Genomic DNA, 25870 nt, shown 5'->3' with positions numbered 1-25870 from the left:
TTCCCAAATTGCCCTTTCTTTAAATGGCTCAAAGGTAATGGTGCAATTTTTTTTGTTGTTGAAACCAGCTACAGTAGTATATCATTTCAGATATTTCGTGCCTGTAATAACAGAGCGGGTATACTTGCAACTTTCAAAACTTTAGAGACAGTGATTGCAATTACCAAAATTTAGAGGACATTTTAGCAACGGTCCAAAACTTAGAGAGGCTTAAGCAGTTTACCCATTTTTACCCACACGCCCGCCCTTGAATCGACATTCCCAGCATGCACCTACCCCGACCGTACATTGAACCTCGAAATTCTGAGACTGGGGGTATCGGTCATTCTCCCTTTTTTTTAAGCTCCTCCCAATAATACCCGCCTTTGTTCCCCAAATATATTCGACCGCCGTCCACTGGCGGCGTATTCTGGCGAGGTAGTTAACATTTCAGAAGTTTTAAACAGGGTTAATGCAAACGTACACAAAGCGAAGATTGAGCATAGCTGTAGAACGGATTCGGAACTCTACGATGGAAAACCAATCAGAAAGCAAGGTTTATGTACATTACAACCACACTGATCCCTGCAAGCAAGCGAGGTGGACTGCGAGGTACTCTCTTCCTGTTCCTGTCGTCTATAAGGGCCTGTTTTGCTCCGAATAGGCTGTGATCCAAACTGAGGCAAATGACTCGGTTTGTCAAACTCATTTTCTATGCTGATATTAATTTTGTTAGTTGTGGCCAAAACCTTGAAAATCCAGTTCGTATATAGTAACTACTCAAATGGGTTTTATAGTGATTCTTCGGGCTTGTAGAACTTGGTTCCAAGTAACACTTGGAATCTAGTTTTGTTCGATTTCTGAGTCGACCTAGTTGTTTTCCGGGTGACTTTTGTAAGAGTCTGTTCCGGGGAACACTTGGAAGCCAGTGGGCGTTTTCTGGAAGACTGAGCTTAATACTGGACTCTGGGGAATACATGGAAATTTACCCTTGATCGACTTATGAGTTGGTCCAGTTACATTTCCGTGACCCGTACCAGTCGAGTTTGTATCCTGAGATAGGACAGCAACATTTTATACAGCATTGCATAAGTGTTTTTTGCGGTTCTCCTTTCCGGTACTATAATTTCATTTTTGTTCTCCTCATCGACGATTGCATTACTATTAAATTTATCAATTTTACCCAAATAATTGATGTTCATACTATTGGCAGGGAGAGTTATCAATTCATGTACCAAAGGCCATGGCAATACGTTAACGATTTCTATTTGAATTTGGTGAAGGGGCACTCATCATTGCGTGGTTTGTTTGGAACTGAGGTGGGTCTCAGTAGATTCGTATTTCCTTTTCATTCTTCTTGCTGGGCATACGTCTTAGAATACTCTGGGTAATGACTGTCTAGCTTCTTGAGTAAATTGTTTACTTTTGATTTAGTAAACGAACAAAGGGCTATTGCTTGGTGCAATGGTACATTCTCGGTCTGACAAGCGTTCAAAGCTGGTTTGAGCCTGACAATGGCCACTTCGTGGGAAAAAAGAAAGCGAAATGTTAGGTTTGTACACAGTCCACCCCTCCAAGACCCCAGATAGCTGGGACCAGCATTGGATAATGGCCCTTTTTACATAGTGAACAAACAGAATACTGTATTTGGTCAATGATGTCAATGCACGCTTTGGTTATTTAGATTGTTTGTATCTTACTCGGGATATGAATGAAATTTCCTTTATAAGAGAAAAAGTGGTATTTTTTGATGGACTTCTGCTTATTATTTACATTTATTGGTTCTTTGCTTTGGTTGTCAATGTCCACAATTCTGAAAATTTGGTGGTTTTACTATTTTCGATGAGTCTATATGTCTTCTTAGAATTGAATACTTGACGAACCAATTGAAAATTTAGTGTTACTGGCGAAGCTAGAATGCAAATCATTATGCATAACTTAATTGGTGTTTTGGAAAAAAAAATATTTTTTTGATCAATAACAACATCTTCATTAAATTAAAAGAAAAGAAGGATTACGGATACAAGAGGGGAGATAAAATATCTTAGCTCCTCAAAAACATAATACAAATGGAATACAAGAGAAAAAATTAAAGACTAGCCCAAAAGACAGACTCCCTATTCATCCCTTGTTTGGCCAGCCCATCAGCAATTGAGTTGACACTCCTCTTCACCGAACTGTGTTGCATCTCAATGTCCCTGCATTACCATAAGAACTGCTTCTTTTCATTGTTATAGGTCCGCAATTCGCTGTCCTCTTTCTTTAGCCAGCTAACCACCACCTTCGAATCACCTTCCAAGATCAAACGACTGATATTTAATTCCTTTGCTCTTCGAATTCCTTCAAGCGCAGCAAGGATCTCAGCGTAAAGAGAGTCGCCTTCTCCAATAGGGCCGGAGAACAAAGCAATAACAATCTCTTCCTCATTCCTAAAGACTCCTCTAATCCCTAAGGGCCCTGGATTCCCTACACTACTGCCATCAAAATTTAACTTTATAACACCCAATGGGGGGGGACCAAGAGGGACAAAGAGTCCTCTTGCACTTAGCAGTGGAAGCACTCTCTTTCCAACTTCTTTGTAAGTCGTCCATAGGAAAGTCTGAAAACAACTCTAAAGATTTTAGCCAATGGACAACCCTTAGAAGGATTAGGTCTAACAATTATTCTTGGGTTCTTTCCTTGCCTGAAAAAATACGCGAGTTTCTTTCTTCCCACAATGACCAGCACACAACTGCCCTAATACTCCTCTACATAGTCTTCCCTCGCTTCTTAGGCCATTGGAAAAAAAGAGGGAGAGAACAAACTTTGTACACTTTTTGGCAGATTCCAAGAACACCCAAAGCGGGAGAACACCCACTCCCACACAAACTTTACAAAAGACCATGAGGTGGTAGCCGGATTCCCCATCAACTTTACAAAGAGCACATCTATTAAGAAGTAGACAATAATTGGGTCTCTTTTGCTGGAGTAGGTCAAATGTGTTTATTCTTTTCAGGAACATTTCCCAATGAAAAAACCAACCTGAGGAGGAATAGGCTTGCTCCATGTTTCCTTAGTCGGAAATGACAACCCAAAGGGACAAAAGGCTGAATTAAGGTTTTAAAGAATGAAGCACAAGAGAAAGTACCAGAGGTAGAAGGGGTCCATAATCTGGTGTCTTCCTTATTAGGATTTAGGAAGACATTCTCAAGGGTGGCTAACAAAGGTAACAAGCTTTCCAAGTCTGTATCTCTAATTGCCCTTTGGAGGCCAAGATTCCACCGAAAACCAGAAGTGGAGTCTGAAGGAACTAAGAAAGAAGAGATAGGTTAATTTTTCAAGTCTGACAGAGCATACAAGGATGGAAACTGGTCCTTCAGAGTTGAGACCCCTACCCAAGGTTGTTCCTAGAATTTTATTTTGTTACCAGAGTTTAGTCCATACTTGATCCAAGGGGAAAAGACTGGAAGTAGATTGTGAATGGATTTCCAAGGAGAAGCAGCTGTAGCCCTTGCCAAGATTCCATGATCCCAGCCATTGTCTTCCAGACCATGTGTACTTGCCACAATCTCAGTCCACAATTTATCCATTTCCAATGTTAACTTCCACAACCATTTCCCTAGCAGAGCCATATTCCTTTTTTTGATATTACCAATCCCAAGACCTCTTAGGTTTTTGCACCTAGTTACCACCTCCCAACTCACCCTATGATCTCTCTTCTCCCCTCCTGGCTCCCACAGAAAATTCCTAATTAATTTTTCCAAGAGATTGGAGACCTTAGAAGGGATCTTAAACACTGACAGATAGTAGATGTGTAGGTTAGCTAGGGTAATGCGAGTGACTCTCCCTCCTAAAGAAAGATAATTTCTCTTCCAAGTTGCCAGTCTCTTCTCAAACCTCCCCACCACTGGATTCCAGAAACTTACATTCTTAGGGTTATCTCCTAAAGGGAGGCCCAAGTATGTTGGGGGCCAGTTTGAGTTTGCACACCCTAACTCACTTGCAAATTCCCTTGGGTCCCTCTCATCCACATTCACTCCCACCACACAACTCTTATCAAAGTTCACCTTGAGGTTAGAAATCTGCTCAAAGAGTTGTATTGCCAACTTTAGATTTTGGATCCAATTAATGTTCCCCGCTTCACAGAACAAGATTGTGTCATTTGCAAATTGTAAGTGTGTTAGAGGAACCTTCTCCCTTCATACTCTCCACCCTCTTATCAGATTCCTCGAGTTTGCTCTATGGAACAATTTCCCAAGTACATCAGCAATCAGGGTGAAAAGGAAAGGGGAGAGAGGATCTCCTTGTCTTAGACCTCTCAAAGTAGGAATCTTCGACCTCGAGTCTGCTATGTGGACAAAATATTTTGTTGTTACAATTACCATAATGTCCAATATTAGTTGATTCTCATAACATTTGTTATTGAGCTCATTGACTCAGAATTATTTATCTTCATAGTTCTTAGTAGCTTTAGTTTGTAAGTCAGTTTTGGGTGTTTTGTCTTGTTAATGAATTATTTAAATAGCATTATGAATTGAGTTTTAATTTAAAGTCTTGATTTTGTCTTTTATCTATCTGACCCCAACTGCTTTTGAAAGAATTCATTACTGTACACATTTCATAGATTTCATACTTCGTAGAACTCTTATTGTAGGTGGGACTTTCCCATTCATTTATTAACAACATCCTACCTTATCTAATAAAAAAGGTAGAAGTGCAAGTGTTTTTCTTTTTTTATTGTATATATACTCTTGTAAGTTTCTGATTCTATTAGCACATCTAGTAGATGCCTTGTCTCTCTCTTGTAAGTTTTGATTCTTTTAGCATTTCTGATAATTCTCCTGCCTCTTATATCTTTCTTTCTAATAAGAAAAGGAAAGAGTTCTACTACAGTCATTAGGCAATGCTGACAAATTAACCAACTAAAGAAATATATTCCCAACCAGCTATTTCACTTTCCTTTAAATACCTTTAAACTGTTAGTTGTGGATTATGGTGTTTGAGAAAAGGAATTTTTGATATTCTTTCTTGATTGTGGGTTACAGGTTTTTTAAACTGCAAACTTGGGTTTCGATGTGCTTTCTTTTTCCTTTCACTCATATGGGTTTTACCTCATTCCTCATTTTCTTCTATGTTGTGCATGATTTGTTTAAATGACTTGTGAGATTTATCATTTGTTATATTTATTCTAGAGGGCTTTGTAAACAGACAAACCCATGTGAGGATCTTGTTCAAAAATCAAAGTCCCTTGAGGAAGGTAAGTTGGAAAATGTTTCCACTGAAGATGGGGCAGGGAGGTGGGCAAGAGTAACTCTTAAAATAGTTCTGTCATATCATGGGGGCTCCTTTGATGGGTGGCAGAAGCAGCCAGACCTGAAAACTGTGCAAGGGTAAGTTTCTTTTACGTGGATAAGAAAGAGTAAGTAGTTTCTATTGTGTGTATTACCCAAAAATAATTTTTAATCAGTAAATTATTAAAGATCTATTAAGAAAAGATTGAGTGGTAAAGTACAATTCAGCTCAACTAAGCCTTGTCTAACTATAGTTGGGATAAAACAGAATGGAATGGTGAAACATGATTTATGTACCCGACCCCATATAGTTGGGATAAGGCTTAAATGATAATGATGATGATGATGCCTTGCCCCACCATATGAGGTTAGCTACACGAATCCTATTCTGCATTTGATCTGTTCAATGCCATATCCATTGTTAAATAATGAGCCCAAAAATCATTTCTCACCGCCACCCATGTCCCTTTTGGTCTGTGCCCAACTCTTCTAGACCCCTCCACTTGTAACAGATCATGTCTTCTTGCTGGTGCTGTAGATGGTCTTTTTTTCATGTGACCAAACCATCTGAATATACTTACCCTCATTTGATTACTTTTTGGGACCACTCATTTTTTTTTCCGACTAAGTTCATTTCTGGTCCCATCATTTCTAGTTTTCTCACTTGTCCATACAACATTTCTGATCCTATCATTTTTTTTGACCAAGTTCATTTCCCTCATTTGATCACTTTTTGGACATGTTGTTTCTTGATTGTTGAACGCTTTGTTCCATACAATATTGCTGGCCGTACGGCTGTTTTTTATAAAATTTTTCTTTTAGCCTAAATGGGATTTTCCCATCACATAGGACTCTGGATGTGCCCATCCATTTTGCTCATTATGCTCTAAATCTATGGGTGACATCCTCTTAATTCTCTCCCTTGTTGTTGAGAGGTGAAGTACAAGCAAGAAATAGATTTTCACCTATACCAATGGAATAGAAAAGAGAGCCAGCTCCTTGGATGCTCATCCTCACCCCAAAGTTTTTCTTAAACTTTTCATGTATGATAATCAATTAACCCGGTCCTTTCCTTTTGCACTCCCCTAGCGAGTGACTTAGCTGGAGAATTATAGATTATCAAATTTGAGTTTATATTGCTCAAATTTGCAAGCATTTGAAACTTATGTGCTTTTTCTGGACATAGTTGAGAATAATCTATTAAATGCTATCAAAGGTGGTCGCATCACTTTATACATTTTGAGGAAGTGGCAAGTGCTTGGATGTTTTTATAGTTTTATTTTATTTGCATACTATTTTTTTCTTAGATAGTTGCATAAGATTTTTTCCTTTTTCCTAAACTATATTCTTATCAAATTGATAACAAGTAAATAGCCTTCATATAACACCTCTTTCCTTCTCCCATTTTCCTTCTTATCTTATTTATTTTGTTGAATGAATGGGTGTTTGAATTAGTTTTCTTGCTTCCTTCTGTTTGTTTTCAAGCTATTTCCCTAAAAAATGGAAAATTAAAAAGAAAAACCTTAAATTGGGTCCTTATTCACTAGTTTCTATGATTTCTTTTACTTTTCCATGCTGAGCTAACTGTTACTGTACAGATTAGTTGAAAGATGTCTTGGGAGATTTGTTGATGAGAAAAAAGCTAAACAGCTTACAGATAAGTCTTTACCGGTTGAAGGATGTGCTGCTGTGGCTGGGCGTACTGACAAAGGGGTGACAGCTCTTCAGCAAGTTTGTTCATTCTGTATGTTCTTTAACTTTTCTTTTATTTCTTTGTTTACTTAAAAAAGGATTTTTGTCTCTGTTTCTTTGTGACAAACTCATTGAACTTGATGATGATTGGCCTCTTGATTTTTTGCTGATAAAAAAGATTATCCTCTTGATTTTGTCTTTTTCTTCTTTGTTCTTATTTTGATTTCCAGAACATTCATGTTACCATGAGTTCAACATCCATCTACTTTCAAGAAAATAGAGAGAAATAGCAATGAACTTTTATATAAGTACAGACTTGGTTCTCTTTGATCTTTTATTTTTGTTTTTATTTTTAAAACTTCGACATTTTTTTTCTCAAATTCCTTTAAAATACTGGCCAACAATAAGCTGCTTTGAACTTGTTCTTGCTATTTAAATTTTGGATAGCAAGGTTGATGATTGTTCTTTTTTCTGAAAGGTAAGCAAGGTTATTGGTATTGAATACAATTTAATGAGTTAATTATAAAAAAATCCTCTAATAATGGTAGACAGAAGATAAATGTTTTGGGGCCTTTTAGGGAATCTGTGATGTAAAAAGCTATATGAATTAGTGAAATTATGAGGGGAGAGAGTGATGCTGGCTCCTATGTTTGGGGATGTTTAAGCATTTTTGTGTACATTGATTCTTTTTATAATCTAAAAATGCCTTTGTTTTCCATAAAAGGTTTCTTTAATATTGTACTTGGATGAATAGTCATCTGTGGAACTGCCCATGCTTACATAATTGGTATGTATTATTCTACTAAGCTCATCTTTATGTGTGTTCCAAACACCAGAAGTAATACGGATTTGAAGTCGCCTTCTCTAAAACCAAAATCCAGATTCCCAACTCTAATATGGAAAGTTCATCTCTTCTCTTGTCATCTTTAGATCTTATCATCCATCCATGATATTCTGATCAATGGCTTCTGTCGTCATCTTCACCACCAATTCTTGTCCTTCATCACATTCTATCATAGTAGACATAGTTTGTTGCAGCTGCAGACTGTTCTCAGCACTGAAAGCACTAAATAAAACAGAAAAGAGAAGTTCCATTTGCTGTACAATTAGCAATAGTTGTGCAGAGCATATGGTAATTTGGCAGATTTGCAGATTCACAACTAATTTTTATGATTTCCCTCCTCTCAAAATCAACCAAACCCAGTCTTAACTTAAAGATTTTAAGCACAAATAAACAGAAAACCTTCCTCTCACCACTTCTAATCTATAAAATGGTCTTGGGTTTTATTGAGTTTGTGAGCTGCTTGTATGGTGGATGTATTTATGGACTGGGCCCAATGGGCTTTCTGTGTTTTAGATATTATATTGTTTCTTTACTTATTCTGTTTAGTTATTGGTCCTCTTTCTTTAGTCATTTTATGTTTATTTTTATCTCTTATTTAGTCTGGGACGGTGGGACAACACCTAATTAGGATGGTAGGGGTAGGGGTGTTTTGGTTAAATTATTGTAATTAGTAATATGTATATAATAAAATATTAGGAGCGGTTGCACAGTTTTTTGCCTCCCAACCAATTTCTCTCTTCTTCCTTTCGTTCTTCTCTTCTCTTTTCTCTTTCTCTTTCTACAAGTTCTAAACCCTATTTCTTACTGTTTTATTGTTTCCTATTGAAGTTTACAGCTAACAACTTTGTATTGTTTTGATCAATAGCTAACAACTTGGTATTAGAGCAATCTTAAACAATTTTCAAGCAGTTTTCATGCAGATTGAAGATCAGCCAGCTGCGTGAGAGGATAGAAGGGTTGATAAAATTATCAGTATTGGTTTTTGGCTTGATACTTGGAGTTTTTTTTAGGGAATATTACTGACCAAGCTATGGTCTTGGAGACTGGCCTAGAAAACAGGAAGAATCAGTGAGAGAAGGTGCTTCCATTGTGTGCATTCTTATCATAGAAGTAATTGACCATATTTGGAGCAGCTAGGAAGTGGTGGTTAGGGATGGATTGGAGATTGATTTCAATATAAAGGGTTTCTGGACTATTCTAAGCAACCGTCCAGCATTGTTTCAGCCTTTTGGTGGTTCTTGGGTTGATAATCTACCTTTCAGAAGAGTCCCAGGGCTGGTTCTTGGGGCTGTTTTCTTTTGGGAAGTGAAGTTAAGGTGCTTAGGGTATTCTTGTGTGTTTGACAAGGCATGGATGTTTTTTGAGATGATCAAAAGGCAGGTAGTTTGTGAAGATTGGATGCTACCCATTCAATCTAATGGAAAGTTTAGTTGATCTCTAGAATAGTGTTTTAAAAGGCGTGGGAGGTGTACGCTTGGAGGCGTACATCCAGGTGAGGCACTTCCAAAATGCCCTGAGGCGTATACTAGAGGCGTTGACACCTTTGAGGCGTACTCCTCTTGTGCTTTTTTCATGAGGCATGCTAGAAGCGTACGCCTCATGCGCCTCATGCACATCTGATAGAAAAAGATGTAAAAAACATAAAAAAAAGGAAAGGAAAGGAAAGGAAAAGAAAGGGAAGGGAAAGGAAAAGAAAGAGAAGAAAAAAAGAGAAAAGGAAAGAAAAGGAAAGGAAAGGGAAAGAAAAGATCAGGGGAAAGAAAGTGGTTTGCCCCCTGCCCCTTCGGTTGGGGGGATTTGCCCCCCAGACCCCCCCTTTCAACTATTGTTATGCATCTTTATTCTTCTTAATATAAAATATTTTTATTAAAAATAAAGAAAAAAATGAGATCCCCCCTTCCTCTTCATTCTCTTTCTAACCCCTCTCCTCTCAATGAGGCTTGTGTTTGAGAGGGTTATGCCTCTTGTGTTTTGAACTACACCAGACACCTCTAGGTAGTGGAACGCCTCGCGTCACGGCTCTGCGTTTTAAAACATTGCTCTAGAATAACAACACCATCACCACTGTAAGGCTGGATGGGTCAAACTATTTACAATGGGCCAAGTTTGTTAAGATTGGAGTTGGAGGTCGTGGTAAATTGGGATATATTACAGGAGATAGTAAAAAACTTGATTCCAAGGATGCTACCCATTGACGATGGGCTTAGGAGAACTATATGGTGATGTTGTGGTTGCTTAATTCAATGCAACAACACATTTGTAAGAGTTACATGTTTTTGAATACAACCAAGGAGATCTGCGATACAATTGGTGCCACTTACTCTCAACCTTTAGATGGATACCTCTAAACCAAGGGTATTAAAAAAAAATGAAATCCTATTATTTTTTTAATATATATACCTTTCATCTTACCTTCTCTCTGAAGTGAATCGTCTTTTTCTTGACCCTTTCTGTTTCTAGAATCAGTGTTCTAAAGTCGTCTTTGCCATATCAGTGATCAATTCGACAATCCGCCTCAATCTATTTTAGAAAGAGAGGGTTATGCCTCTTGTGTTTTGAACTACACCTGACACCTCTAGGTAGTGGAACGCCTCGCGTCACGGCTCCGCGTTTTAAAACATTGCTCTAGAATAACAACACCATCACCACTGTAAGGCTGGATGGGTCAAACTATTTACAATGGGCCAAGTTTGTTAAGATTGGAGTTGGAGGTCGTGGTAAACTGGGATATATTACAGGAGATAGTAAAAAACTTGATTCCAAGGATGCTACCCATTGACGATGGGCTTAGGAGAACTATATGGTGATGTTGTGGTTGCTTAATTCAATGCAACCACACATTTGTAAGAGTTACATGTTTTTGAATACAACCAAGGAGATCTGCGATACAATTGGTGCCACTTACTCTCAACCTTTAGATGGAGCAAGGGCATACCAATTGAAGATTCAAGTGGATAGATAGTTTGAGGCATGGAGATATGCCTCTATTGTTGTATTTTTCCAGTCTTCAGGGATTGTGGTAGGAGATGGATCACTTGGAAATAGTCCTCTACCAAGAAAATCTTATTGGTGGCCCTACACCTTTTAGATTTGAGAACATGTGGCTGGAAGTTTCAATTTTTTTTGCAAAATGTAAAAGATTAGTGGTCAGAAGATGGAATAAGGGCTAGGGAAAAAGTGGTGGGATTCTCCAAAAAGCTAAAAAGATTAAAGGAAAAGGTCAAGGAGTGGAACAAGGAGGAATTTGGAAAACTTGAGGTCATAAAGGAAGAATTAGCAAGGAAAATAGAGGAAGTGGACCAAAAGGAGGCCCGGAAAGAGTGCGGACCGGAGGACAGAGTTGAAAGATGGAATTTAAAAATGCAACTAGAGGAGATCCTGAGGAAGGAAGAAGTTTCTTGGAGGGGGATGGAAATACCGGATTTTTCCACTCCCTAGCAAACGGGAGAAGATGGAAAAACCAAATCTCTAGTATAGAGGTGGAGGGAAGAGTAGAAAGTTCAAAGGAGGAAATTGAAAGGTGCTTTGTGGATAGATCTAAAGCTTTGAGGAAAGCAAATGCAGAATTTGGAGAATTGTAGTGGGACAGAGTGCCAGAATCAGAAGCAACCTTCCTACAAAAGAGCTTTCAGTGTAGAGGAGGTACACGAAGCAATTTTCTTGATGGATAGATCTAAAGCTCTAGGGCTAGATGGATTTTCAATGGCTTTCTATCAGGACTGCTAGGAAATCTTGAAAGATGAATTAATAAAAAAAAATCTTGAAAGATGAATTAATGATTGTATTTGTGGAGTTCTACCAAAAAGGGAAGTTATCACCTGGAGCAAATGCAACTTTTATTGCTTTAGTGCCAAAAAGGGTGGCCAAAACCCCGAAGGATTACATGCCAATAATTCTTGTGGGTAGTGTGTATAAGATCATTGCTAAAGTCCTGGCTGGTAGGTTGAAGACTGTCTTGCCGTATGTTATATCTCAGAACCAAGGAGCTTTTGTAGAAGGGAGACAAATTGTGGATCAAATCTTAGTGGCAAATGAATGTGTGGCAGCTAAGATAAAACAAGGTAGCAAAGGTTTGATCTGTAAATTGGACCTAGAAAAAGCTTATGATATGGTGGATTGGTCCTTCCTGTTGAATCTAATGGAAAAACGGGGTTGGGTGAAAGATGGAGGATGTGGATTAAAGGATGTATTAGCTCGACACATTTTTCTATTCTGATGAATGGGGTGACAAAGGATTTCTTCCAAGATAAAAGAGGACTTGGACATGGTGATCCTTTACCCTTGTTAAAAGACTGGTTAAAGAGTGTTTTTTCTTATGTTTTTATTTCTATTAGTGTCGCAGGGGTGTTATTGTAATTCCCCTTGTCTTTATGTTATGTTCAGTCGCCCTAATATAAATATTAAAAAGCTGGTACTGCCAGCAACTTTTGATGCTCTCAAATTTCTCTCCTCTATTCTCTCTTTCTCTCCTCTATCTTTTCTTCACTTCAGTTCTGGACAAGATGGTATCAGACCAGGACTGTTAGATCTGAAAGAAGAGATCGAGCAAACCTTTTTTCTGTCTTCTCCCTTCACCAGATCTAGATCCAGATTCATATCGGACTGAAGTACTCTCTCTCCCTTTCTCTTTTTCTTTTCTTTTTTTTTTTTTTCTGGTCGTGTGCCAGAACAGAACCTGTAATAGGTTCAGTCTGTCAATGTGAGGTGAACAGTCCCTCCTCTTTCCTTTTTTGTGGAATCGGCTGATCCCTGTAACAAACTGTAGGTTGGTGATGACCTTTATATGCTGCGATAGCAGTCTTCTGGTGAACTTGTAGGTCTGGGGATTACCTATATATGCTGCAACAGCAGCCGCACTTGATTTGTAGGTCAAGAGAGGACCTGTACATACTGCTACAACAGCTGTACAAGATTTAAGGTAGGCTAGTGATGACCTGTGAGTTCGGTAACGGTATGGTAGGCTAGTTATGACCTGTGAGTTCGGTAACAGCAGCTGGTTTTGTTGAAGAACTGAATTCTAAAAGAAGGGAAAGGAGTGCAGTGGTGTCATAACTGACAACAGCTTTGTGAAGTGGTGACTGAAGTACTATAGTTGACCTAGAAGGTAGCTGCCTGGTTCTTTTATTATTCCTGGTGCCCCCCCCCCCCTCCCCCCCAACCTGTCTAGTGTGATTTAAACTAGCTATCATGAATAGTGACATATGTTGGGACTCTCATGGGAAGCCAAAATGGACTCAGGAATTGAGTAAGAAACAAGGTTCAGATCTGCATAAGAGGCTAAGCCAACAAGATCCAAGAAAATTCATTGCAGCAACCATGACCACTCAAGAGACCTAGACTGCTACTACTACAATTCAGACATACACAACTGGTTTTGACTCTAGGGAGGATATCATTAATTCCTTCTGTGATCATTTAGAGCTTTATGGTAGGGCAGTTCGTAGAATGGATGCCCCTCCTCCATCAACTTCATATGAGTCTACATCAGGTAATTCTGCCACAACTCTTCATATATCGTCTCATTCCTCTGACTCTCCTTGGATTATTGATTCTTGAGCGTCAAAACATATGACCGGTAAGTCTACTTACTTTTAGACCTATTATCTTCTCTTTGGAAGAGACAAAGTCAGGCTGGCTGATGGTTCATTCTCTACCATAGCTGGTCAAGGGACTGTTTCTCTTCCCTTTGGTCCTACACTCTCTGATGTTTTACATGTTCCTCAATTCCCTATTAATTTGTTTTCTGTTAGTAGTATAACCAATTCTTTAAATTGTTCAGTAACCTTCTTCCTTTCTCATTGTGTAATCCAGGATTTGGACTCGGGGAAGGTGATTGGTAGAGGGCATATGATGGATGGTGTCTACTTGCTATAGAATATATCTGGTCTTGCAGTCACTGAGTCTAAGAGTCAATCTAGTAAGAGTCAAGCCTATTTATGGCACAATCGTCTTGGCCATTTATCCTTTGATTCTATAAAGATTGTGTTTCCAGAGCTGTTTAAGTCAGTGTCAGAGTTGATATGTCAAACTTGTCAATTGAGTAAACATTGTAGAACACATTTTTCTTCGAAGAATACTAATTCTGAATTTCCTTTCCATATTGTTCACTCTGATGTTTGGGGCTCAGTCACTCTACCATCTGAAAGCAGCAATATGTATTTCATTACCTTTATTGATGATTATTCCCGGTATACATGGGTATACCCCATGAGAACTAGGGGTGAAGTACCAAAAATTATCCAAGACTTCCAAAGAATGATTTTCACCCAATTTCAAACCGAAATCCAGATCTTCCTATTTGATAATGCCAAAGAATACTTCCATAATGACCTTACGGAGTTCTTTGCTTCACATGGATCTCTCCATCATAGCTCTTGTGCTCGAACACCACAACAAAATGGTGTTGCTGAAAGAAAGAATCGCCATTTTCTTGAAGTAGCTCGGGGACTATTGATTCATATGAATGTCCCTAAACGCTTTTGGCTTGAAGCTATCCTTTGTGCTGCCTATCTCATTAACCGTATGCCCTCTCAGTGGTTAGAGTACAAAGCCCTGCATTAGCTTTTGTTTCCCAAGGCTCCTCTTTTGTCTATTCCTCTCTGTGTTTTTGGTTGTTGTTGCTTTGTTCAAAACCTGTCACCCACTCGTGGGAAATTAGATCCTCGTGCTATTCCTTGCATATTCTTGGGATACCCTTCAAATCAGAAGGGGTACCGGTGCTTTGATCCCGTTTCTCGGAAATATCATGTTTCCATGGATGCCACCTTTTCTGAGAGTGAACCTTTCTTTCTGTTTCTCCTCAGGGGGAGTGTAGGCATGAGGACAGACAGGTTCAAAACCCTCCTCTACCTCAGATTCAGCTCCCTCCTCTACTTGATCCTCCTCTCTTTCGTGTTTTCTATCATTGTCATAAAGGCCAACCAAGTTCAAGAGCTATGGAGCATCAAGAAGCTGTACCACCAATGCCATCACATTCTCCAGGGACGGATCCTACACATTCAGGTACCTTAGTTCCCATTGATATTTCTGACTCGATTGCTATTGATACCTCAAGTGTTGATGATCTTAACCTTCCTATTGCTCTCCGGAAGGGTGTTAGATCTTGCACCACCAAGCACCCCATTTCCCACTTTGTTTCCTATGAAAACATTTTTCACCTTCCTTTTGGGCATTCCTCTCTTCCATTGACAGTGTACCTACTCCTAAGAATGTGGTAGAAGCTCTCTCAGTGCCTGAATGGACAGATGCAATGAAGGAAGAAATTAATGCATTACATAAAAATGGTACATGGGAATTGATGGATCTTCCTGAGGGAAAATAACTAGTTGGATGTAAATGGGTATTTACAGTGAAACATGAGGTTGATGGCACAGAGGAAAGGTATAAAGCTCGTCTAGTGGCAAAATGGTTCACTCAAGTGTATGGGGTGGATTATGCAGAAACTTTTGCACCAGTTGGTAAGATGAACTCCATTAGGGTTCTCTTCTCTTTAGCGGTTAATTTCGGTTGGGACCTTCACCAATTGGATATCAAGAATGCATTTCTAAATGGTGATCTAGAAGAAGTGTACATGGTACAACCTCCTGGTTTCCAGGCTCAAGGTAACGAACAAAAGGTTTGCAGGTTAAAAAAGTCTTTATATGGCCTAAAACAGTCACCAAGAGCCTGGTTCAGCAAATTCCAAGTAGCTGTGCAACAAAAGGGCTACAAGCAATGCCAATCTGACCATACATCATTTCTAAGAAGAGAGGAAGGAAAAATTGCAGCCCTAATAGTGTATGTTGATAATATAGTTATCACTAGTGATTGGAAAGATAAAGGGATTTCTTGCTACTCAGTTTGAGGTGAAAGATCTAGGCCCTCTGAAATACTTTCTTGGAATTGAAGTTGCCTGCTCACAAAAGGGTATCTTCATTTCTCAAGGAAAGTATGTCCTAGATCTGTTACAGGATATAGGAAGGTTGGGGGTGAAACCAGTTGATTCCCCTATTGATCATAATCACAAATTAAGTGATTGCCCAGGTGAATCTATCAAAGATGTGAAGCAATTTCAGAGGCTTGTAGGAAGACTATTATATCTCTCCATGAGTCGGCCAAACATTGCTTATGCTGTGGGTGTTCTTAGTCGATTCATGCATGCCCCTAAGACCTCCCACCTTGAAGCAGCCGAAAGAATTCTCAGATACCTTAAGAAATTCCCAGGTGCAGGTTTGTTATTCCAAAAGCATGGACATCTGAAGGTTGAAGTATATACTGTTGCAGATTGGGGAGGATCACTGGATGATAGGAAGTCTACCAGTAGCTATTGTGCCTTTGTGGGAGGAAACCTAGTGACTTGGAGAAGCAAAAAGCAAAATGTGGTGGCTAGATCTAGTGATGAAGTTGAATATAGAGCAATGTCTCATGGAGTGGTTGAAATAATGTGGTTAAAAAATCTATTGAGTGAACTGAGATTTACAGTTGATGGACCTATGACCTTATATTGCGACAACAAGGTAGCCATAAGTATTGCTGCAAACCCAGTACTACACGATAGAATGAAGCACATTGAAGTAGACAAGCATTTTATCAGAGAGAAGGTTGTCAAAGGGGAAGTGTGCACTCCTTATGTCAGGTCCGAAGATCAACTTGCAGACATCTTCACAAAAGGGCTACATCATTTGCGGCACAATGATTTATGTGACAAGTTGGGCATGATTGACATCTATGTCCCAACTTGAGGGGGAGTATTAAAAGACTGGTTAAAGAGTGTTTTTTCTTATGTTTTTATTTCTATTAGTGTTGTAGGGGTATTATTGTAATTCCCCTTGTCTTTATGTTATGTTCAGTCTCCCTAATATAAATATTAAAAAGCTATTGGATGTGGCACAAGGTAAAGAAGATAGGTTGTGGTACAAGGTCATTAAAAGTATTCATGGTGAAGCAATTAATGGCTGGGATGCAAAACTAGCTTCCAATGCAACTCCAAACTCTCCCTGGAAGGCAATCTATGAGGTATTACCAATCTTTCTTCAATTTATCAGATTTGATGTTGGATGTGGCAATAAAGTTTTATTTTGGGAAGACCTTTGGGTCGGGGATGTGTCTCTTATGGTTAAATTCCTAGATCTCTACTCCTTATCAAATCTTAAAAACATGCCAGTTGCGATAGAGAGCATCAGGGTGACAGAGATGGGAAGTTTTACTCAGGCGGGGAAGTGGCGAGTGGAGTTGTCTATTGAGTCAAAGAAATTTCTAGTTGAGCAGGGACAGACAAAGGGCAAATTGTATTTGAAGATCTGGGAAGGTAGTAGGGCAACGATTCTTCTACTAGAGGAAGCTTGCATTTGACTGAAAGGTTTTATTGATGGAGTAGTCAATACAACCAGGGAAGAAGGTTAGAAAAACTCACTGAGATGGGGTGGTAGAAGATATGATGTAGTTCTTAGGAAAAACGAGAGGGACTGGTTCTTAACAGTAACGGAGTACTTTGGCATCAACAAGAAGCAGATGATTTGTGTGTCGGAGGGGCTGAGGGAGCAAGGGTGGAGCTACTTTGCTAGGAACTTTTAGGCTTTCCTAGTGAAGGTTGAGAGGAAGGTTGAAGAACCTAATGGAAGTCCAATGGTTTGTAACTCCACCTCCCCCTGTTTACCAGTGTCGATTAAGAAGCAAACCCCACCCTGTCTAGAGATCATGGTAAACCCGACAACTGTTATTCGGAAGATAGCTCTCGGTGAAGAAGGAGGAAACTGGGAGCACATAATGGTGTTAAAGGCAGAGAAGGTGGTAAGGGACTGGACAAAAGTCCTTAGCGTAGTGGCGGAGAGACTGGGTGTTGATGGTGATGCTGTTCTTTTGCCGTTTTCAGAGAAGAAAGCAATCCTTGACGTGGGTGGTGAGAAGTTGAGTTTCAGCATTGTAAGAACTAAAGATGGGCTGATACAAATTCAAAACTGGGCCCCAATTTGCAATGGAGTTGATCCGGAAGAAGGCAGTTTCTCCATTAAATTGTTAGGGCTTCCCTTCAACCTCTGGAATGAAACGATTCTGGGAAAAATCACAAGTGCTTTAGGTGGTGTTTTGCTGGAACAAAACCAGAGGAACCTGCGAGCTGTGGAGATCAAGATTGCAGGCATACAGCCGGAGAATGTGCATCGCTCGATGGAGATCAAGGAGTAGAGTTCATAAGAAATTTCAAGCAAATGGAGTTTGGAAGACGACAAACCTCAATGAGATCAATACAGGGAGACCCCAAATCTGATGGGTCTCTTTCTTGAAGATTGGAGCGTGCACAAGTGGAGTTTGTGGCAGATCGAAAGGAAAAGTCAGTGTTAGCCAACAACGCAGCTCAAACCGACGGGGGGCAATTCTAATGCCCACAAGGGGATAAGCCTTCTCCAAGTCTTGGGGCTAGGCAAGAAACCGAGATGGTAGTAGATCATGTTAACCCAAAACTGAGCAGGGATACACCTTTGAGAGGTAAACTGTCAGGTAAGAGAAGCAGCCCGTGTGTAAACCAAATGATGGGGAATGTTTCCCTCCAAAATGAGGAGACAGAAAACTCCAATTTCTCTTTATTGGGTTTGGCCTTCACCTGTCCTCCCTTGCATTTCGCTCTAAACTCCCGGTCGGCTTCAGGTAAATCTGTCAACTCTGTAAATTCAGTTTTATCTATTGATGAGGTGCTATATCCTTTGTTCCAGATTCCCTCCTCAGTTCAGAGTCTAAAGCCCATAGTCAGAATACCACAAGGAGTTTTCGGGGGGTGTTGGAAGGGGAGATGAGGGTGGAGGGAACTTGCAGGGATAAAAGAATTTGGGGAATCATTGATAGTATAATGGGAGCATTTGAAATAAATGAATTATGGAGGAAGGCTACAATTGAGACAGAATCGGCTTATAGTGGGGAGGCTGAGGACAGAGTTGAGGAGATGGCTAGGAGTGGAGAGCACAAAGATATTAAAAGGGGGGAGGCTAGTAAGGAGGACTCAATAGCAGAATTTGTTGGCAAGTTAGGGTGTAAATTTAAGAACTCAAATGACCTAAAAGCCTTTTCACAAAAAAAGGAGTGTAAGATTAAAAGAAGAAAACTGAGTGAAGTTGAGAGGTTAAGGTGAGATATTGAGGGGGATAAGAAGTTTGGGGTGAGAGGGGAGAGAAGGAAAGGGATTAAATAAATCTTTGGTGGGTTAGGGCTGAAGCCTTAATCTGAAATGCAAATCCTAAGCTGGAATGTAAGGGGGATGCGAAGTGCGAAGAAGAGAGCATCTATCAAAGAGGTGATTAAGAAGTTTGACCCGGATGTGGTGTTTATTGAAGAATCCAAGAGATCTGATTTTGACAGTAGATAGGTAAGAGGTATGTGGAGGTCAAGGGGGATAAGATGGGCGATTGCTCCGTCATGGGGAGCTTCAGGTGGGATTGTAACTTTGTGGAAAGAAGATGTGGTTGTAGGGGTTGAGGAATTAATAGGAGATCACTCTATATCTGTGAAGTTCAGGCAGGTGGTAGATGGTTTTGAATGGGTCTTAACAAATGTATATTTCCCCAATGACTACAGACAGAGGAAGAAATTGTGGGAAGAGTTGAGTGATATTAGGGACCTCTGGGTTGGACCCTGGTGCGTGGGAGGGGATTTTAATGTGGTGAGGTTCAAAGAGGAAACTAACAGTCCGAGTCAGAGGGTGACTACAAGCATGAGGAATTTCAATCAGTTTGTGGATACCTTTGAGCTTAAAGAAATCCCTCTTCTAAGTCACAATTTCACTTGGTCCAACCTAAAATCTAGGCCGATTTGCTCCAAGATAGATAGATTCTGGTTTTCCACAGATTGGGAAGAGCATTGGGGGAATCTGACTGGTAGGGCACTCCCTAGACTTACCTCAGACCACTAGCCCATAGTGATGTGTAAGGAGGATTTTAGAGGAGATGGACCTACTTCCTTTAGGTTTGAGAACATGTGGCTGGCTCATTCGAGATTCATTGAGAAAATCAGAAACTGGTGGGAGCAATGTAATTTGTCAGTAGAGTGGGAGGGTATGAAATTCCACAAGAAGCTTCAATTTCTAAAATCCAAGATAAAGGAGTGGAACCGGCTAGAGTTTGGAAGATTGGAGGAGAGAAAGAAGACTTTGCTGGAATAGTTAGAGGACGTGGATTTGAAGTAAGTAAGGGGTTCCTTTGGAGAGGAAGATAGAGAGTTGAGATGGAGTGTGAGGGGGCAGATGGAAGACCTTTTGCTCCAGGAGGAAATAAGTTGGAGACAAAAATCTGGGTGCAAATGGTTAAAGGAGGGAGACAAAAACGTGAGATTTTTCCATTCTTTGGCAAATAGTAGAAGAAGGAAGAACTTCATTTCAAAATTGGAAGTTGAAGGTGAGGTCATATCCCACCAAGTAGAAATAGCAAAGGCCTTTGCAAATCATTTTAAATCTATTTTTAAAAGGCCAATAAATGAGAGGGTTTGGTTGGAAGGGCTGGATTGGCCTACTCTAAGTGTAGCGGATATGGAGGGGTTAGAGAAAGTTTTTGATATAGAGGAGATCAAGGAGGTAGTGTTTATGATGGATAGGACAAAAGCTTCAGGCCATGATGGGTTCACAATGGCTTTTTATCAAGATTGTTGGGATATTATTGTTAAGCAGGATATTATGCAGGTCTTTGAGGACTTTCACAGGAGGGGAATAATTAATAGAGGCTTAAACTCCCCTTTTATTGCTTTGATCCCAAAGAAGAAAGAGACTTCACAACCAAAGGATTTTAGACCTATTAGTTTGGTGCATAGTCTGTATAAGATAATTGCAGAAGTGCTGTCTCTAAGTATTAAGAAAATTTTTCCTTCTATTATTGCACCCAGTAGAAATCTTGCTGAATTAAAAAATATGAAATAAAAGGAGTTTCTTGAAGAAAGAAGGAAGAGAGAAGGAGAAGAAGAGAAGAAGAGAAGTTGAAAAGAAAGGAGAGCAATAATCTGGCTGCCCCCTTCACGCATTATTTATATTAAAAATAATAGAGAAGTACAAAGACAACTATGCCCTTATAGGGTGGCAAGACATAAAACAACATATATAAGACAAAAAACATAATAAGATTTGGACTCACATAACTGTTGTGGTCCCCACCTTCTATCTAACAACTAACATAAAACATCTACTCATAAAAAACATCATAAAACTGATTAATCTTCAACACTCCCCCTCAGGTTGGGAGTAAATGCCACACATTCCCAACTTGTGTAGATCATGTTTAAGCTTGTTCTTTGCCACCCCTTTAGTGAGAACATCAGCTATCTGCAATTATGAAGAGACATAAGGCAAATTGACTTCTCTAGTTGTTACCCTCTCTCTTATAAAGTGTCTATTAACTTCAACGTGTTTTGTCCTATCGTGCTGAATTGGATTGTGGGCACTATTGATTGCAGCCTGATTGTCACAGTATAACATCATAGATTCCTTTGCTTTCACCCCAATCTCACTTAAAAGAGATCTAACCCAAAGAAGTTCTGAGACACCATGAGCCATGGATCTATACTTAGCCTCTGCACTTGACCTTGCCACAACCGCTTGCTTCTTTCTCTTCCAAGAGGAGTGAATCGATCACTCTAGGAGGCTTAGAAAAATCCAGGAACCAAACCGCCCTCTTCAGAAAATCAAAAGAAAGCTACCAATTCCTGGCCGCCCAAGATCAGATAAAAAACAAAGAGTCCAACTTTTCTGGGACTCTTCTCCTGTAATCCAATTCTTCTTGATTTTGATGCCGAACAATAGATCACCTTCCTGATGACTAGATCCCACCAAAAAATCTAAGAACCAAGCAATCTATAACAGATCGATAAGCCCTTTATTACTTCATGCAATCGGCTGATCTAGGGCTGCATGAGAATGCTACTAGAAACCCTAGCCACTGCTCTAATACCAAGTAGAAAGCTTGCTGAATTAAAAAATATGAAATAAAGGAGTTTCTTGAAGAAAGAAGGAAGAGAGCAATAATCTGGCTGCCCCCTTCACTTATTATTTATATTAAAAATAATAGAGTAGTACAAAGACAACTATGCCCTTATAGGGCGGCACGACATAAAACAACATATATAAGACACAAAAACATAATAAAATTTGGACTCACATAACTGCTGTGGTCCCCATCTCCTATCTAACAACTAACATAAAACATCTACTCATAAAAAATATCATAAAACTGATTAATCTTCAACACACCCAATCAAGGAGCTTTTGTGAAGGGGAGGCAGATCACTGATCAAGTCTTGATTGCAAATGAGAGTTTGGAAAGTTTCAGGAAGTCCAAGAAGAAGGGTGTGGTTTGCAAAGTAGATTTAGAGAAGGCTATGACCTAGTTGATTGGTCTTTCTTAGTGTAGGTCATGAGGAGCTTTGGGTTTGCAAACAGATGGTGTAGATAGATTTGGGGTTGTGTTAGGAGCTGCTACTATTCAATCTTGGTGAATGGAGCTGTAAGAGATTTCTTTCCTGCCTTGAGAGGAATAAGACAAGGAGACCCACTTTCCCCCTTCCTATTCACTCTGGTTGCAGATGTTTTGGGGAGACGGATTCATAGAGTTGATGCGAGGAACTTAGTAAAAGGATGGAGAATAGGAAGGGAGCAAGTACCACTAACACAATTCGTAGATGACACAATCCTTTTCTGTGAAGGTGGGGACATAAATTGGATAGGGAACCTAAAATTGGCCATACTATTATTTGAGAAGATGTCCAATCTAAAAGTGAACTTTGATAAGAGCTATTTGGCAGGAGTGAATTTGGAGGAGAGAGAAGTAAGTGAATATGTAGGGTTATTAGGGTGTGCAAATTCGGATTGGCCATTGACTTATTTGGGTCTCCCCTTAGGAGATAATCCCATGAAGGACAACTTTTGGAGCCCGGTTATGGAAAGATTTGAGAAAAGGCATGCTTCTTGGAGGAAAAATTATCTCTCTCTAGGCGGGAGAATCACTTTGATTAGGTCTACCATAGCTAACCTTCCTGCTTACTTCTTGTCAGTGTTTAATGATGGTTCGGCTGATATTTTGTTATCCTCTTGTCTGGGTTGAAGTCTTTTTAGTTAATGGGCCTTAGTTACTGGGTCTATTTTTATTGTGTCTTATTTGACTGGGTGTCCCATCACTAATCAGGGGCATCCTGGTCCTTTTATGTAACTTTATGTACTGTTATTATATAAGTGAATAGGGCCGGATGATGAACAGTGCCCATTCGAACATTTCTTCCTTTCTCCTCTTCTTCTTCCTCTTCTTCTTCTTCTTCTTCTTCTTCTTCTCTGCTCACTTGACAGGTTCAGTTCGGCATTCATGGTATCAGAGCACTAAAACTCATATGGTTACAGCAGCTGCCTCGCACCTCTCTCTCTCTCTCACCTTTCTCTCTATCTTGGTATTGCAAAGAAACCCTAGGTCTGGTCGTAGAACCCAACAGAAACTATATCTATGGTTTCCCTTGGTTGTAGGGCCCAAGGGGAGTTAGTCCCAGTAGCTGATGCCCTAAGAGACACACACAACAAGTTGTAGCCATTCGGCTAAGTGAGATCTGTGTAGAACAGATCTGGAAGAGAGGACTGATCTCAGCAGTCCTAGAACAGTTTGTGGGTGAGGGTTCAGCCTGCGATAGCAGTGGTTAGTGCATGGTAGAAGCTACAACAACAAGGTCCAGGCTGCGGCAATAGTGGCTAAACACAGCAGAAGGGTTTCAGTTCGGTACTTCAGCAATTTGGTGCAACAGCAGTAGTTAGACCAGTACAGCAGAGTGGAACTTGGTATTTCAGCCCTGATACGAACCCTCCGGTCTGAGTTTACAGTGCTGCAAGCTCCGTAAGTCTGAAGTGGTTTCATATAACTTGTGTGACAGTTTTTTTGTACTCTTGCAAGTCAGAGAAGATGTCTTCCATTTTCGGGGAAGTGTCTTCTAGAGATGTTAGGGCTAGTGGGAGGTCTCCTAATTTGGAGAACCCAAATTTGCACAGCCTATAGATAACAAATGTGTTGCTAGACGAATACAACTTTAGGGAATGGTCTGTTTCAGCCATGCTCTTTATCACATCCCGGGATCTTACTGGCTACTTGGACGGGCAGAAGAGAGAACCCGAAATAGGGAGTGCTGAATATGCTATTTGGCGATGAGAGAATGCTATAGTCATATCCTGGCTACTTGCTTCAATGATTCCAAGGGTAGCTAGGACCTTTCAACACTTCTCCACAACTGCCAAGATATGGGAAAAAGTGTCTAAGACCTTTGGGCAAAAAAAAAATAATGCCCGAATCTATAGACTGAATCAAGATATTGCTGCCCTGAGGCAAGGAGATATGAGTGTTGCAACATACTTTGCTACATTAGAAGGACTATGGGAAGAGCTGGATCATCACCTCATCATTGACTGGGAGAATGCCAGAGACAAGGAGAAACATGACAAACAAGTTGAAGAGGGTACAACATTCAAATTTTTTGGCTAGCCTAGATCCAATATTTGAGAACATAAGGTCCCAAATTCTGGGAAGAGATGAGATGCCCGACTTACATCATGTCTACTACCTTGTGAGAAATGAAGAGGTGAGAAGAAAAGAGATGCAAGTTGATGCTCAGACTAAACTAGCTGAACAGTCTATATGACATTCAGCCCTAATTTCTACAAATCAAAGGGGGAACAAGTTATCTGACAAGAGACACCTGAAGTGTACTCACTATGGGGGAGAAAGGCATGTGAAAGAGACTTGTTGGGTTCTCTATCATCATCTGAAACCATCTGCATTGGGGAAAGATAAGAAGCACCAGAAGGGCCAATATGCAAGTGGCTGTTCACTGTGAAGCATAGGGAGTATGGGTCCATTGAAAGATACAGGGCTAGACTCGTAACAAAGGGGTTTACTCAAAAGGAAGGAATTGACTACAAAGAAACATTTGCTCCGGTAGCAAAACTCAACACTATCAGAGTTCTACTATCATTAGCTGCAAATTTCTCGTGGGAGCTTCATCAGCTGGATGTGAAGAATGCCTTTTTAAATGGTAATCTACATGAGGAGGTATTCATGGATCCTCCACCAGGTTATGAATTTGGCTGGAAAGTGTGTAGACTGAGAAAAGCACTATATCGCCTTAAACAGTTCCCTCGAGCTTGGTTTGAGAAGCTATGTGGAGGCATGAAGAAATGTGGTTATACTTAAAGCAGGGTAGATCATACCCTATTCATAAGGAAGAGAAATGGGAAACTTACAACTCTTATCGTCTATGTAGATGATATGTTAATTACTGGGGATGATAAGGAAGAGATTAAAAGGCTGAAGGAGGTCCTAGCTGCTGAATTTGAAATCAAAGACCTGGGTCAACTGAGATACTTTCTAGGGATTGAAGTTGCTAGATCCAAAGAGGGCATCTATATATGTCAACGGAAATACATCCTTGACCTTCTACAAGAGATAGACATGTTGGGGTGCAGGCCAACATATATTCCAATAGAACCAAACCATGGTCTACAGGACTCGGTAGGAGAGGACCACTTTGATAAGGAAAGATACCAAAAGCTAGTGGGGAAGTTAATTTACCTGTCCCTCACTCGTCCTGACATTGCTTATGCTGTTCATGTTGTCAGTCAGTTCATGCACAATCCAAAAATTCCTCACATGAAAGCTGTAGAAAGGATTCTTGGGAAAGGGATTCCGTTAAGAAAAAACAATAAAATTGAAGTTGAAGGATATACTGATGCAGATTGGGCTGGTTCTGTGGGTGACAGAAAGTTGACTTCAGGATACTGCACCTTTGTTGGAGGAAACTTAGTTACATGGAGAAGTAAAAAATAGAATGTGGTTGCTAGGTCTAGCGTAGAGGTTGAATATTGGGCTATGGCTCATGGTGTTGCGGAATTGTTGTGGCTTAAGATTCTACTTGGTGAACTGGGAGTGAAGATTGAGTGTCATCTCAAGTTGTACTGTGACAATAAGGCTGCCATCAACATTGCAAATAACCCAGTGCAACATGATAGAACAAAACATATTGAGATAGACCGTCATTTTGTTAGAGAAAGAATAGTCTCAGGAGAACTCTGCATTCCTTACACTCCCTCAGAGATGCAGATTGCAGATGTCTTAAC

The 25870-nt window shown here is 40.0% G+C and overlaps 1 protein-coding gene across 1 annotated transcript in view; it reads left to right on the top strand.

The window, feature by feature from the left end:
• The first annotated feature begins 261 nt into the window (after positions 1 to 261).
• LOC148844312 (Pseudouridine synthase family protein) overlaps positions 262 to 25870 on the top strand; it is a 64376-nt gene continuing 38767 nt past the window's right edge. The window contains exons 1-4 of the mRNA XM_088958567.1: positions 262 to 591; positions 1193 to 1298; positions 5167 to 5348; positions 6848 to 6993. Coding sequence (XP_088814693.1) covers positions 452 to 591; positions 1193 to 1298; positions 5167 to 5348; positions 6848 to 6993 — 574 coding nt within the window. The 5' untranslated portion in view covers positions 262 to 451. The remainder of the gene's footprint in view (positions 592 to 1192; positions 1299 to 5166; positions 5349 to 6847; positions 6994 to 25870) is intronic.

This window comes from Nelumbo lutea, chromosome 8, assembly GCF_056320005.1.
Source record: "Nelumbo lutea isolate HS-2025 chromosome 8, American lotus-T2T, whole genome shotgun sequence".
Classification (NCBI taxonomy): domain Eukaryota; kingdom Viridiplantae; phylum Streptophyta; class Magnoliopsida; order Proteales; family Nelumbonaceae; genus Nelumbo; species Nelumbo lutea.
This window is presented reverse-complemented; position numbering and strand designations above follow the sequence as displayed.